At 40.3% G+C, this 12,697-nt stretch overlaps 1 protein-coding gene across 15 annotated transcripts in view; it reads right to left on the bottom strand.

Annotated features, from left to right (window-relative positions):
• CPEB3 (cytoplasmic polyadenylation element binding protein 3) overlaps positions 1–12,697 on the bottom strand; it is a 276,322-nt gene that overhangs the window by 103,301 nt on the left and 160,324 nt on the right. For all 15 annotated transcript variants that reach the window (XM_051823381.2, XM_051823386.2, XM_051823389.2 and 12 more), the window contains one exon: positions 6,220–6,338. In XM_051823381.2, coding sequence (XP_051679341.2) covers positions 6,220–6,338 — 119 coding nt within the window. The remainder of the gene's footprint in view (positions 1–6,219; positions 6,339–12,697) is intronic.

Below are 12,697 nucleotides of genomic sequence, written 5' to 3'. Positions count from 1 at the left end.
CACCAACTAGGTCTGTAAAATGCTGGATTAAACAATATTACACAAATTTATATATTATAAAACTTCTTAGAACCTTAATATGCATGTCAATTTCCCAAATGTTTTTGATTATAGAACCTGTAACTGAAGGAGAAAATGGGTATCAAATGTAGAAAGCAAGTACTTAATAAAGGATACTTATTGTTGTGAGCAAACTTTTTGTCTATGATCCACCCAGGAAACTAGTCTTTGACAAGTATTCTTCAGAATACACTTTTGTAAATACTATGATCTCTTAAGAGCAACACTGGTTGTTTTGTAGAACAGCTACCATTTAGGACACTGGAACTGAGACATCTGGAAAAGGAATATATCTGCCAAAGGACAGGCACCAAGGAACTTTGTCCCATTTGCAAATTCAGAAACTAAGAACAAAAAAATTAGGATTTACTATAAATAGGAGGTACTTCTCTCATTTTTTGAGGATGAATTCCTGCTTTGAAGAAAATTCTATGATGGAAGGTACCCGAATCATAAATTTAAATCAAGAATTCAAGGACAAATAAATAAATAAAATAGAAGTACTGAAGATTTCCTAGGTGAGATATGACAGACATGATGTAATGGCTTAGCAATGAATTCTAAGATGGACATACAAAACTAGTTCGATCAAGCCAACACAAAAATCTTAGTTCCTTCATATCCTAGTTCAAATGACACTTGATCCACAAAGTTTTTATTCATTGCTAAAGGTATACATGAACTCTCCAAAGTATCTTATGTTTGTTGTTTCATTTTTTTTTAATTTAACAAATATTTGAAAAACTTTTATGTTTCAAGCTCTGTGTTTGAGAGGTCTTCAAGTAGTTCATGGAAAATGTGTATTAAGGGGTAGGCATTTGGTCTAGCAGTTAAGATACTCACATCCCACACTGGGGTACATAGTTCTTACTCTGGCTCTTGACTCCAGCTTCTAGCTAATGAAGACCCTGGGAGGCAGCAGGGATGTTTCAAGTAATTTGGCTCCTGCCAACCATGTGGGAGATCTGGATTGAATTCCTGGCTCCTCAGATTTTGGCCTAACCGAGCCTTAGCCATCACAGGCAACTAGGGTTCGAACCAGTAGGTGTGAGTTCTCTATCTTTGTCTTTCAAATAAATATTTTTCAAAATAGAAACTGTGTATTATTGGAGCCGACCCTATGGCGCAGCAGGTTAAAGCTCCAGTCTGCAGTGACGGCATCCCATACAGGCACCGGTTCAAGTCCCAGTTGCTGCTCTTCCAATCCAGCTCTCTGCTATGGCCTGGGAAAGTAGTGGAAGATGGCCCGAGTCCTTGGGCCCCTGCACCCATGTGGGAGGCCTGGAAGGAGCTCCTGGCTTCAGGATTGGCGCAGCTTAGGCTGTTGCAGCTATCTGGGGAGTGAACTAGTAGATGGAAGACCTCTCTCTCTCGCTATCTCTACCTCTCTGTAACTCTGTCTTTCAAATAAATAAAATAAATCTCTAAAAAAAAAAAGGAAATTGTGTATTATTAAAAACTATGTATGGATTTCAACATTTTTATGCTAAAATAAAGTTATCTTTTAATAACATTTTCCATGAACTTTTTGAAGCATTCTTATATTCTTGTCTTATCTATCAATTTTTTTACTTTCTGAACCCCAGATTTTGTGTTGATTCATAGTAACTTCTGATTCATAATAACTAGTACTGTGCTTTGACCACAGTAGTACTCAAACATGGTTTGAAAGAAGGCACACCACTTAAAAAACATCGCTCTATGTGGGGCTGGAAATAGCCATCATAGCTATGATTTGCTATGGATAGTGGAGTGGTCAGGGAGGGATTCCTGAAAGAGGTAACATTTAAGAGGAGTCTTAAAATAAGTGTGGGGATTAGAAGTTAAGATGGGAGCAGAAATATTTCAGTTTGATTAGAACATGGAGCTCAGCAGGAAAGCAAAGAACGGTAAGGTTAAAAAATTTGAAGCCATACTGGTAAAGTTTTAATTCCAGGCAAAATGATCTGGACTGCTTTTGTAATTAATGAGGAGTGATTGAAAGTGCTAAGAGATCCCATTGATATATAAATGGGGATAAGAGAGACCAGGATGACACAGACTGAACAGAATTAAAAACTGAAGAATTAAGCCAGCCTCTGCTTCCAGCCTTCATCATTCTTTTTAATTTTTGTTTTTTAAGTTTTAAGTAAATGACCATGTTGGTACCTGAGACAGAATCTGAAGAATTAACCCCATATAAGCACGCTTCAGTTTGTTAATACCATTTAAAAATAAACAGCAAAAACAACCTGTCATAATTCAGGCTAAGGAGACATTGTGATATAAAGCATAAGGAAGGAAGTAGAAAACTTCTGATACTCCTTTCAAGGTGTCTGTTAAACCCATATCTCTGGCCAAAGTATTCCAGAGGGTAAGACATAAACACCCCCTTCCTTACCACCTTTTCAAGGTTGTCATTTTCAGCCTCTCTCTACTAGGCCTCTGCCTCCGCTGGCTTATTGTCTTGAACCTTTAGGTTCAACCTATTCATACATTCAAAAAGTCAAGTCACCTTTATGAGGCGCCACTGTCTGCCTCTTCACTCAAAGCCTGCACATGGACGTAGCTGTTCCTCTGGAATGCCTGGGACACCTGAGCTATGAAATTCCTCTCACTAGAGGAGGGAAAAAAATCACAGATCTAGAAGCTCTTCAATAGCTTTTGTTCTTGCCAACATGTCTTTCCATATGTTGGGACTGAGCAGTCAACTACTCAGGCCAGACATATAGTTCTTTCCGCCATCTTTCAGGATCAGATCTATTACAAAGAACATTTTAAATAGAGTCATTTTACAAAAGATAAACACTGACCAAAACTAGCTCCTTAGTACAACCTAAAATCCATTAATTTGGGATTCACTTGAATTTAAAAACAAGCATGATTTTTCACAAAGCGAAAGGGATCCTCATTATCAGGCTCTGCATTAGGAAAACAGTCTGGTCAACTTGATCCACTGAAAGAGGAGGGGAGTTTGATCTGAGGGGAGGGGAGAAGGGTAAGGACAATGGGCAGGAAATCTGTGAGATCATTTTTGGAGCATGATGTATTTCCAAGAATAACCCAGGGGAAGTCAAAGAAAACTAAACAACATCATCAGGGCACCGGGCTTCTGAAAGGTAGGGAATGAAGGCTAGTAAATCAAGAGGAAGCAGGAAGGAAAAATCCACAGCCCCAAAGCTTGGTGAATGAACTCCAAAAGCTAACTTTGCCTTGAGCTGTCACCAAGGTCCTCATTTAGTCGGAAAAGTTCCACCTAGCTCTCACTTTGTGTGGGAGCATCCACAATGAAGTGGAATGTCCTGGAACCTGGATACAGAAGTGTGACCAAATGATGCTGGAAGTGTTACATGTAGAGATAAAGCCAAGAAAGAGAAGGTTTAAAAAACGGAGCCAAAAGAGCTGGAACACAAAATGGGATCCAGTTTATTAAAATTACAGGTGTTTGGGGACTTTCATATTTCTCATCTTAAGTTTTATTCAAACTGTTTATACTGGAAATTCTGAGTATGCCTAGGCCAAAGAACTGTGATTGGCAGTCACTATTCAGAATTCAGTGAGCTCCAATAAACTATTTCACCTGAGCTCAGAAAATAAAAACTGCAGTAAGGCAGAAATTTGCAAAAACAAAAAACAAAAAAAAGAAAGTTTCCTCATAGCATTTCCCTAACTGATAATTACCCTAATAATTTTCAAAAGTCCTTCAAACCAAGGGTAATACATATGTTTACAGTGAAAATACTCAATAGTAATGACATTGCCTTCATATCCCCTCCATCTGGCAAGAGTGCTGCTCAATCCCTTTTAAGAGATGTCTGGTCCAAGCCGGCGCCGTGGCTCAATAGGCTAATCCTCCGCCTTGCGGCGCCGGCACACCGGGTTCTAGTCCCGGTCAGGGCGCCGGATTCTGTCCCGGTTGCCCCTCTTCCAGGCCAGCTCTCTGCTATGGCCAGGGAGTGCAGTGGAGGATGGCCCAGGTGCTTGGGCCCTGCACCCCATGGGAGACCAGGAAAAGCACCTGGATCCTGGCTCCTGCCATCGGATCAGCGCGGTGCGCCGGCTGCAGCGGCGGCCATTGGAGGGTGAACCAACGGCAAAAAGGAAGACCTTTCTCTCTGTCTCTCTCTCACACTGTCCACTCGGCCTGTCAAAAAAAAAAAAAAAAAAAAAAAAAAAAAAAAAAAAAGAGATGTCTGGTCCAGGTGAGAGTTGCCCACAAGATCTATTATCCTTCTCCTACAAAGCCAATGACATGACCCTTCCAAAGTACATAAGCCTTGTCTGCTCATCTCACATCTCCTCACCTCAACAGCGTCTTCAGTGTCTATTCTTTTGGCATTTTTTTACATTACATTTTTGTACATTAAAATATATTTTTAATCTGCTCCTATATGGCATGAGCAAATCCATCTTTACCTTTCTTAGCTCAGTCCCACTCCCTCGGCACGAATGTGCCAGTGGCAGAGGTTCTCTAGAGGATGGCCTTATCTCTTAGACATCTGACCTTGCAAAACTGGCCACAGACTTTCTAATCTCACACTATCCCAAAGACTCTTAGAGAAGCTATTTCAGCTTTCTTATTATTTTCTCAGACGAAACACACTGCACAATCATTTTAGTCCAAAATCTCTCCCACCTCATATACAATTTCTCTACATTGTTCATAGAAAGACCAAAGTTAAAAAAGCTTCCATAGTCTTCTCCCCATATACTGGTTCCTCTACTTGTATAGCTACCCTACAAAACACTGTTACTTTCATTTTCCCAGTATCTGAAAATTATAGCAGCACTGTCGTACTGGCTAAAATCCTTGTTTCATTTTCTACATCAACTAATTACTATACGATGACTCAATATTCCCATTCTTTAGTAAATTTCTCTTATGTTTTATATGCTGCATTCTTGTTCTTATAGGTGGCAAAGGCCCAACATGATTCTTTCACAGCCAATTATAAACCCTGTTCTAGATGTCATTATCCTTCTCAACAGATGTTACCACGTAGCTGAGATCTAACCTTGCTCTCCTGAATCCCAGAACACTGTGAAGAATTGGTAACGGCAGCCAGTTACATCTGCACAAGTACCTGGCCTCCACCAAATGCTTTCCCATTCATTTTCCTCTTATCCAAGTCTCTCAACAACCCATTTTTAATTGAGGAAACTGTAATTCAGCAAAGATTAGGTGCCTTAACCAGAGTCAAGCAGATATTTAAATGCTAGTCTGGAATCAAACTGAGAACTTCAATATTCAACCCGAACTCTTCCCCCATGCACGTTTTTTGAGAATAAACCTACCTGCTAAGCAAGCCCCATCTCTAGTACAGTCTTACAGGGGCCGCACAGGCCCTGTGGCATACTGCTGGTCTCTGGCCCATTCCATGGCACTATTTTTGCTGTATTTCCCACTCCTAGCACCAAACCTTGACACAAAAACTCAGCCCACCTCCACCAACTTCTCACAAATCCTGACCTCTTCCAATGATAACCAAGTTCTTTTCTTCAGCTCTGAACATGGTCTTGCCCCTTCTCTGCTGCTACTTCCTCTGCCAGGAGAAAAGAAGCAGTTTTCCTTCTTTACCCAAGGATTCACTCAATCACTCTGGGCCAGAAACCACAAACTCTTATCCACAGACTCTGAGTAAGTCTCATTTACATATAGTTTCAGCTCTCTGTTCTCTGTCCTTCCCTTCTGTCCTTTTGAAACTATTCATTTTAGAGTGTAAACTCTTGGCCCAGAAGGCTCTAGTTCATTAGCTGTGGTAGTACCCAGCACAATGCCTTGTATTCAAAGGCATATAAACATTAATGATTATGATCTTTTGTTTTAAAAATAAATCACCCCTGTCCTTGATCTGAAATAATGACAGAAACAGGCTGCCAAAACCACTAAAAGCATTATTTACCTCAATTTGGAGTTTCTGAATAGGAATCAACTTAAAAGAGCTGTAGAGTGGAAGACAAGGACACATTTGTTTAAACATGGTCCCAAAGGTATAAAATGAAATACTGAGTAATTTGTTATTAGCTTCCCATCACCAACAACAGTCCAACTCAATTGCACAAGGTCAACCTAGTAAGAAGACCTTAGATCCCAGCATACCTATTATAAAAAGGAGCAGATTAACTATTCTTTTTTCATATGTGCTCTGGAAAATCAACAGCTGGCTACATATTACTTACTGGCTTATCCTTGATGGTGGGGCTTGACACACACAGGTACAGTTTCCCGTCTTCTTCTAGGCAGGCGTCTATCAAAGCTTGTACTGAACTCTCCTCCTGGAATAGCAGAAAGGCATAGCCTTGGGGGAAACAAAAACAAAAGGAGAGGGGAGGGATCAGTCAAGTAAACTCAAAGTACCAATTTAAAAATTGTCTGTTATTTCATGTTGCCAAATTCTTCTTAAAATCTAAGAAGCTCAAATGGGACAAAGTGACTTGAGGCCCTCATGTGCCAGGCACAGTGTTAAAGTGCTCAAAGACAGTATCTTGTTTAATGTGCTGAGTAATTACCCAGAGGAGCAAGTTCAGATCTCCTTTGGAGAATTTCCACAAGGTCTACCTGGTAATCCTTAATGAGGACATCAGCATCAGCCGAAGCCACAGCTAGTAGCCAGGAAACAGGAATCACTAGCCTTCAAATTTCCACAGGCTCTGGCTTGGCACATGCCACAACACAGATGAACCTCGAAAAGTATCATGCTAAATGAAAGATGCCAGGCATAAAATATTCTGTTTGGAATTGGTATATCTGTCAAGATAAACAAGTAGCTTCATGAAGGGCCAGCACTGTGGTGTAGTAGGCTAAGTTGCCACTGATGAAACTGGCATCCCATATGGGCACCAGTTCAAGTCCCAGCTGTTCCACTTCCAATCTACCTCCCTGCTAATGTGCCTGGGAAGGCAGTGGAGGATGGCCCAAGTGCTTGGACCCCTGTACCCACATGGGAGACCTGGATGAAGCTCTTGGCTCCTAGCTTTGGCCTGGACCAGCCCTGGCTATTGTGGCCATTTGTAGATTGAACCATCGAATGAAAGACCTCTACCTCTGTAACTCTGCTTTTCAAACAAATAAATAAGCCTTTAAAAAAAATTGATGTTTGCCAAGGACTAAGGGGCTGGATGAGATAGGCTCATGGTTCCTTTTTTTTTTTTATTTGAAAGGTAGAGAGAGAGAGAGAGAGGCAGAGAGGGTGGGGGGAGGGAAAGAGCAGGAGAGACAGAGAGAAAGACAGAGACATGTTTTCCATTTGCTGGTTCACTCCCAAATGGCGGCAATGACAGGGGCTGGGCTGGGCTAGGTGGAAGCCAGGAGCCAGGGGCTTCTTCCGGGTCTCCTATGTGGGGGCAAGGGTCCAAGGACTTGAGCCATCCTCCACTGCCTTCCCAGGCCCATTAGCAGAGGGCTGGATGGGAAGTGGAGCAGCCAGGTCTTGAACCGGTGTGCATAGGGGATGCTGGCGCTGCAGGCTAGGGGCTTTAATCTGCAGCACCACAGCACTGGCCTGGCCTCCATGGTTTCCTTTTGAGATAAAAATTTCTAAAATTGTAGTAATGGTTGCACAACTCTGCAGACATACCAAAAATCATTGTACTGCATGGTTCAAATTAGTAAACTACATGATATGAATTGTATCTCAAAAAAGCTGTTTTAAAAGTTCAAAAATAGGCTGATATATTCTTAAATTTACTGCTGTTGTTGCTGCTCTGTTTCTCTAAGGGACATCTCTTACTAAAGAATACACTTGAGAAACCCAGACAACAACTATAGGATTCCACATATACAGCCAGTTTTTAGTACACTCAGTAAGATCTACTGAGTAACTGGTACAAGTGGGACACAATCTATGAATTATGAGATAGCTGAGATAAGTGAGATCAGGTTCCTGCTGACAAGACACTTGTACAGTAAAACGAACAAACATTTAGACAATGAACTACTCACTACTAAGTTGAGGGAGTTACATGGGGACAAAATATGCCACACCAGGACTCTGGTTTAGGAACATTAGCAAAGACTTCAAAGACAACCGATGTTCAGGAGACCAACTCTGGCATTTGCTGTGATACTGGCATTCATGAATGGCAACTGAGCAAAGATCCACCATGAGCTAACCTAAGCCAGAGCACTCAACTATTCAACCTCTACAGCCCTGAGAGCTTTGTTAAATCTCTCAGCTGTCATCTCCACTCCCAGTCCTGCTGCTGACCTCAACAGAAATCATCACCAATATTGTTTTCTGGTGCACTCTGTGCCAGAAAGATATAAGTGGTGGAGAAGTATAAGAACCTCTACATAGAGAAGATCCCAACACATCAAACAACAATGTTTAGTTTATAATTAACTGGCTAAGAAACAAAGCTCTCCAGAGTCCTGGGCAGATGATATCTTGCCAAATAATGCCAGTGGTGGTAGATAATGGCTAGGCTTTTTTTTTTTTTTTCTTTTTATCTTAATTCCTCAGCTACTATACAGAACAGGAAAAAGACAAGCCAACCCCCAGTACACCAGAGTGGCCAATGCAATAGGCAAAGCCAACACCCAAGAGAAGGCATCAGGGTGAATAGGACAAGTAACTGCAAGACAGAAGCTGCCTATGTATTTGTTTTCTGAGTTTTGCTCCCAAGATAAATGGGTCAAAGGTTCAGTTAGTGATCAAGCAGGAAAAGTAAAACCTAACTGCAAAGCTATAAAGAATAAAACATGACTTTTTCATATTCTCTCCCTTTGCTAACAGTATCATACTATAACTAAGTCTCAGGGAATCTATTAAAAATTCAGTGTTTTCATTTCATGTGAGAACATTAATTTTACTTGCCAAAGAGATACTGAGAATGAGTGGGCCGAAAAAATACAAACATCACAAAGAGTAAGTCTAAGCACATTTTCTTAAATCTCCTGCTTTGGCAAGTTAATCCCGGTACAGATCTTCTACAAAGGTCATAAAAAGCACACTGACCCTGTCTGTATATACACTATGCACATCAAAAAGGCCTGGTGATGGGGCGTGTTCAGGGGGCTGGGGTTTTCTCTAACTCCATGCCTCTGGAAGATCTCCATGCTGACTACATTTTTCCTCCACATCACTGCCCACTCTCTACAATCTTAAATCTCAATCCAGTTTTGAGTTGACCCTGTGATTATAGGAAAGGGAGGTTGTTTTCCCTTAGCAGCTGAGTAGTTAACACAAAAGCACGTAGACTTGGGCATTTCTCATAATCACAAGTGTCCATACGGACAGTAGAAACAGTAAAAAACAAAACAAAAAAAAAACCCACGGGAATCACATATGTTAATGCTAAGAGATCTAAGAGATACCTACATTCACTTCTTGAAGGTGATGGTCCATATTAGTTGACCAATTCCTTCAAGATCTTTTTTTTTCTTACAAGTATTCCTGCGTCAAAACAATCACCTTTACTGACTGGTAAGCTGTTACTCTCTGCAATGACAATATTCTCAGCATTACAGATATGGCTGAATCCCCACTCTGGGCTATGGTCCAGCAATTTCCTTCAACTCTACTTCCCATCCTCAGGTTTCTAATCAAAACAAATTTACCAGAAAGATCCAAAATTATTCATGAAAACAACATTTATGATACCTCACCTACTAAAATACCACCTGATACCACCTCAAGGTCAAGCAAACGCAGATGACAACAAAAATCAGATTTGAAGAAATCAGGAAGAATTCTTTAAACACATTTTCCTTTGACCTTGAAAAATTTAAGGTCAAAGTAAACAAAGTGGAATAAGTCACTTCACAAATAACAAGGTCAATGCGAGGTAGAAATTAAATCAATGATTTACTAAAAAATAAATTCTACATGGTACTATGAAAAAACTTCTGGACTAGGAGTCAGAAGGTCTGGTTTTGGGTACAAGCCCTAACATTTACTAGCTGTGTGGTAATAACAGTTAATAGCTAACATTTTTTTTTTTTTTTTTTACAGGCAGAGTGGACAGTGAGAGAGACAGAGAGAAAGGTCTTCCTTTGCCGTTGGTTCACCCTCCAATGGCCGCCACGGCCGGCGTGCTGCAGCCGGCGCACCGCGCTGACCCGAAGGCAGGAGCCAGGTGCTTCTCCTGGTCTCCCATGGGGTGCAGGGCCCAAGCACTTGGGCCATCCTCCACTGCACTCCCTGGCCACAGCAGAGAGCTGGCCTGGAAGAGGGGCAACTGGGACAGAATCCGGCGCCCTGACCAGGACTAGAAACCAGTGTGCCGGCGCCACCAGGCAGAGGATTAGCCTGTTGAGCCACGGCGCCGGCCTTAATAGCTAACATTTATTGAGCATTCCCTATGTACTGATCTAAGTGCACTGTGTGTATTACTGCATTTCATCTTCACGTATACTCTGTGAGATAGGCACTATTTTAAAGTCTGTGTTATAATTTAGGAAACTGCACAGAGTGACTTATTCTAGTTTACCAAGTGGTGGAACCATGAACTTGAAGGTTAATTTAGTATTTCTGAATCTTGGCTCTTTTCTCTGTAAAATAAAAAACTGAGTATTTGTCCTGATTATCTTATAGAGATGTAGGTTATATGAATAAATGTAAAGGTGCTTTGTAAACTAGTGTTCATGTAAGTGTTGAATTGTCTTTTACAGAATTTTCAATTATTTATGTGACACAAAGTTGATTTGCTGCATAAATCTCATTATAAAAATTAGAATTTAAATTAATGATATGTACTTCCTATTTTGCATTTGCAAGTATTTGGTAAATAAAAAGAAGTAACCTAGACACTGAATAGAAGCCCCAATTAAAGTTCTTGAGTGATAGGCTGCATATTATTACAATCAAATAATAAAGCAACTGAATATCTGCTTTCATATATTATTAAACCATTTCCATCAAGAGAGAATTGTCAGATACAGCATTATTTGACAATTTTAATACATTCTTCAAATAAAAGCTGATTATGCCTGTGAATAGAACCTCTCTAATCATCACTTTAATGACAGGTTCTTCTATTAGTTAGAAAAGCTTAAAAAAAAAAAAAAGCTAAAAAACTCAGCTAAAAACTCCCTCTGAACTTCTTTGGCCTCTGAGCCAGTAACAGATAACAGGTTACAAAATTCCGTATTTCAGAAAGAGTGACCTGAGGATTGGGTGGGGCTTCAGACATGTGAGCTATGTGAACCCATAACTCAGAGCCAGTCTGCGGGAAGAAATATGGGCTCTGGAGGGAATAAGAGGAACTCTTGGCCACTGTCACCATCACAACCCTGCGTTATGGGCAGAATGGACAGCAGGAAATTCTTTGCATTTTCACTGGTGCCAAGTAGGTTGGGGAAAGAAGGGTAGGACAGTGAGGGCTTTTTGGACAAGGCTGGATTGACAACTATAATTTTCTGGAAGAGAAAAGAAAAAACAGGAAGGCTGGGGAGGGACTTAATTAGGATCATTCTATTTTATTTGGCCAGATTTTTGAAAAGTAAATTTAATTAAAAGGATTTTTCTTTTAATACCTGAGAACACATTAATATAACCACCTCCAAAATATTCTTGGCTTTCTTTCAAAAACAAAGCTTCCTGAGCTCTTAAATACATAATTCCTCATGTTATAATTTTTTATACTTGCAGTCTGGTACAAACAGCAATCACCACCAACTCTACTACAGCAACCACCAGGTACTACGAGCTCACCATGTTCCAGGAACTCTGCTATTTAACACTTCACATCTGTTAGCTATTTCATCCTTACTGCAGCTCTGTGAGGTAAATACAGCTGTTATCATTACCATTTTACAAATGAGGAAATTCAAACTCCAAGAGGTTAAAGGAACTTCTCAAATTAAAACCTAGGGATTAAATTTGGGATTAAAACCTAGGTCAGTCTCCAAAGTCCTCAATCTTCCCCATTAATTTATACTGTCTCACCTAGAAATGTCAAGATAAATTTTTCAATATCACAAATAAATAAGGTCTTGTCTTTAAAACACCTTTGTGACAGTGACTAGTTGAGAATGATTTAGTTATAGTAAATGGTCACCACTACATTAGTCGTTTTTGGTTTTTTTTTTTTAAGATTTATTTATTTATTTATTTGAGAGGCAGAGTTACAGACAGAGAGGCAGAGGGACAGAGACAGAGGTCTTTTAAATGGCTGCAACAGCCAGAGTTGGGCCGATCCAAAGCAGGAGCCAGGAACTTCTTCCAGGTCTCCCAAATGGGTGCAGAGGCCCAAGAACTTGGGCCAACTTCCACTCTTTTTCCAGGCCTGTAGCAGGGAGCTAGATCAGAAGTGGAACAGCTGGGACTTGAATGGAGCCCATATGGGATGCCAGCGCTGAAGGCAAAGGCTTAATCTACTACACCACAGTGCTGGCCCCTATGTTAATCTTATAATTTAAGTTCTGTATAGACTTAATTGATCGAAAACCCATGAAAACTATTAAGAGTTGAAATGATGAATTTCAAAATAATTCTGAGAGATTTAAATTTAATCTTCTCTAGTCAACTGAATTTTTATACTAAGCAAAGTTGCTTGTTGATTTTCAACATATTAAGTTGTACATTAAAATGTAGGCTCTTCTGGGAGTTAAAGGGCAAATCTTGCTAAATAAAGTTTCAGCACAGTGAATATCACCATCACAGTAATACTTAGCTTAGGCAAGAATATTAAATGGATTCTAAAACTACCGTGTGAT

This window comes from Oryctolagus cuniculus, chromosome 15 (genome assembly GCF_964237555.1).
Source record: "Oryctolagus cuniculus chromosome 15, mOryCun1.1, whole genome shotgun sequence".
In the NCBI taxonomy this organism is placed as follows: domain Eukaryota; kingdom Metazoa; phylum Chordata; class Mammalia; order Lagomorpha; family Leporidae; genus Oryctolagus; species Oryctolagus cuniculus.
This window is presented reverse-complemented; position numbering and strand designations above follow the sequence as displayed.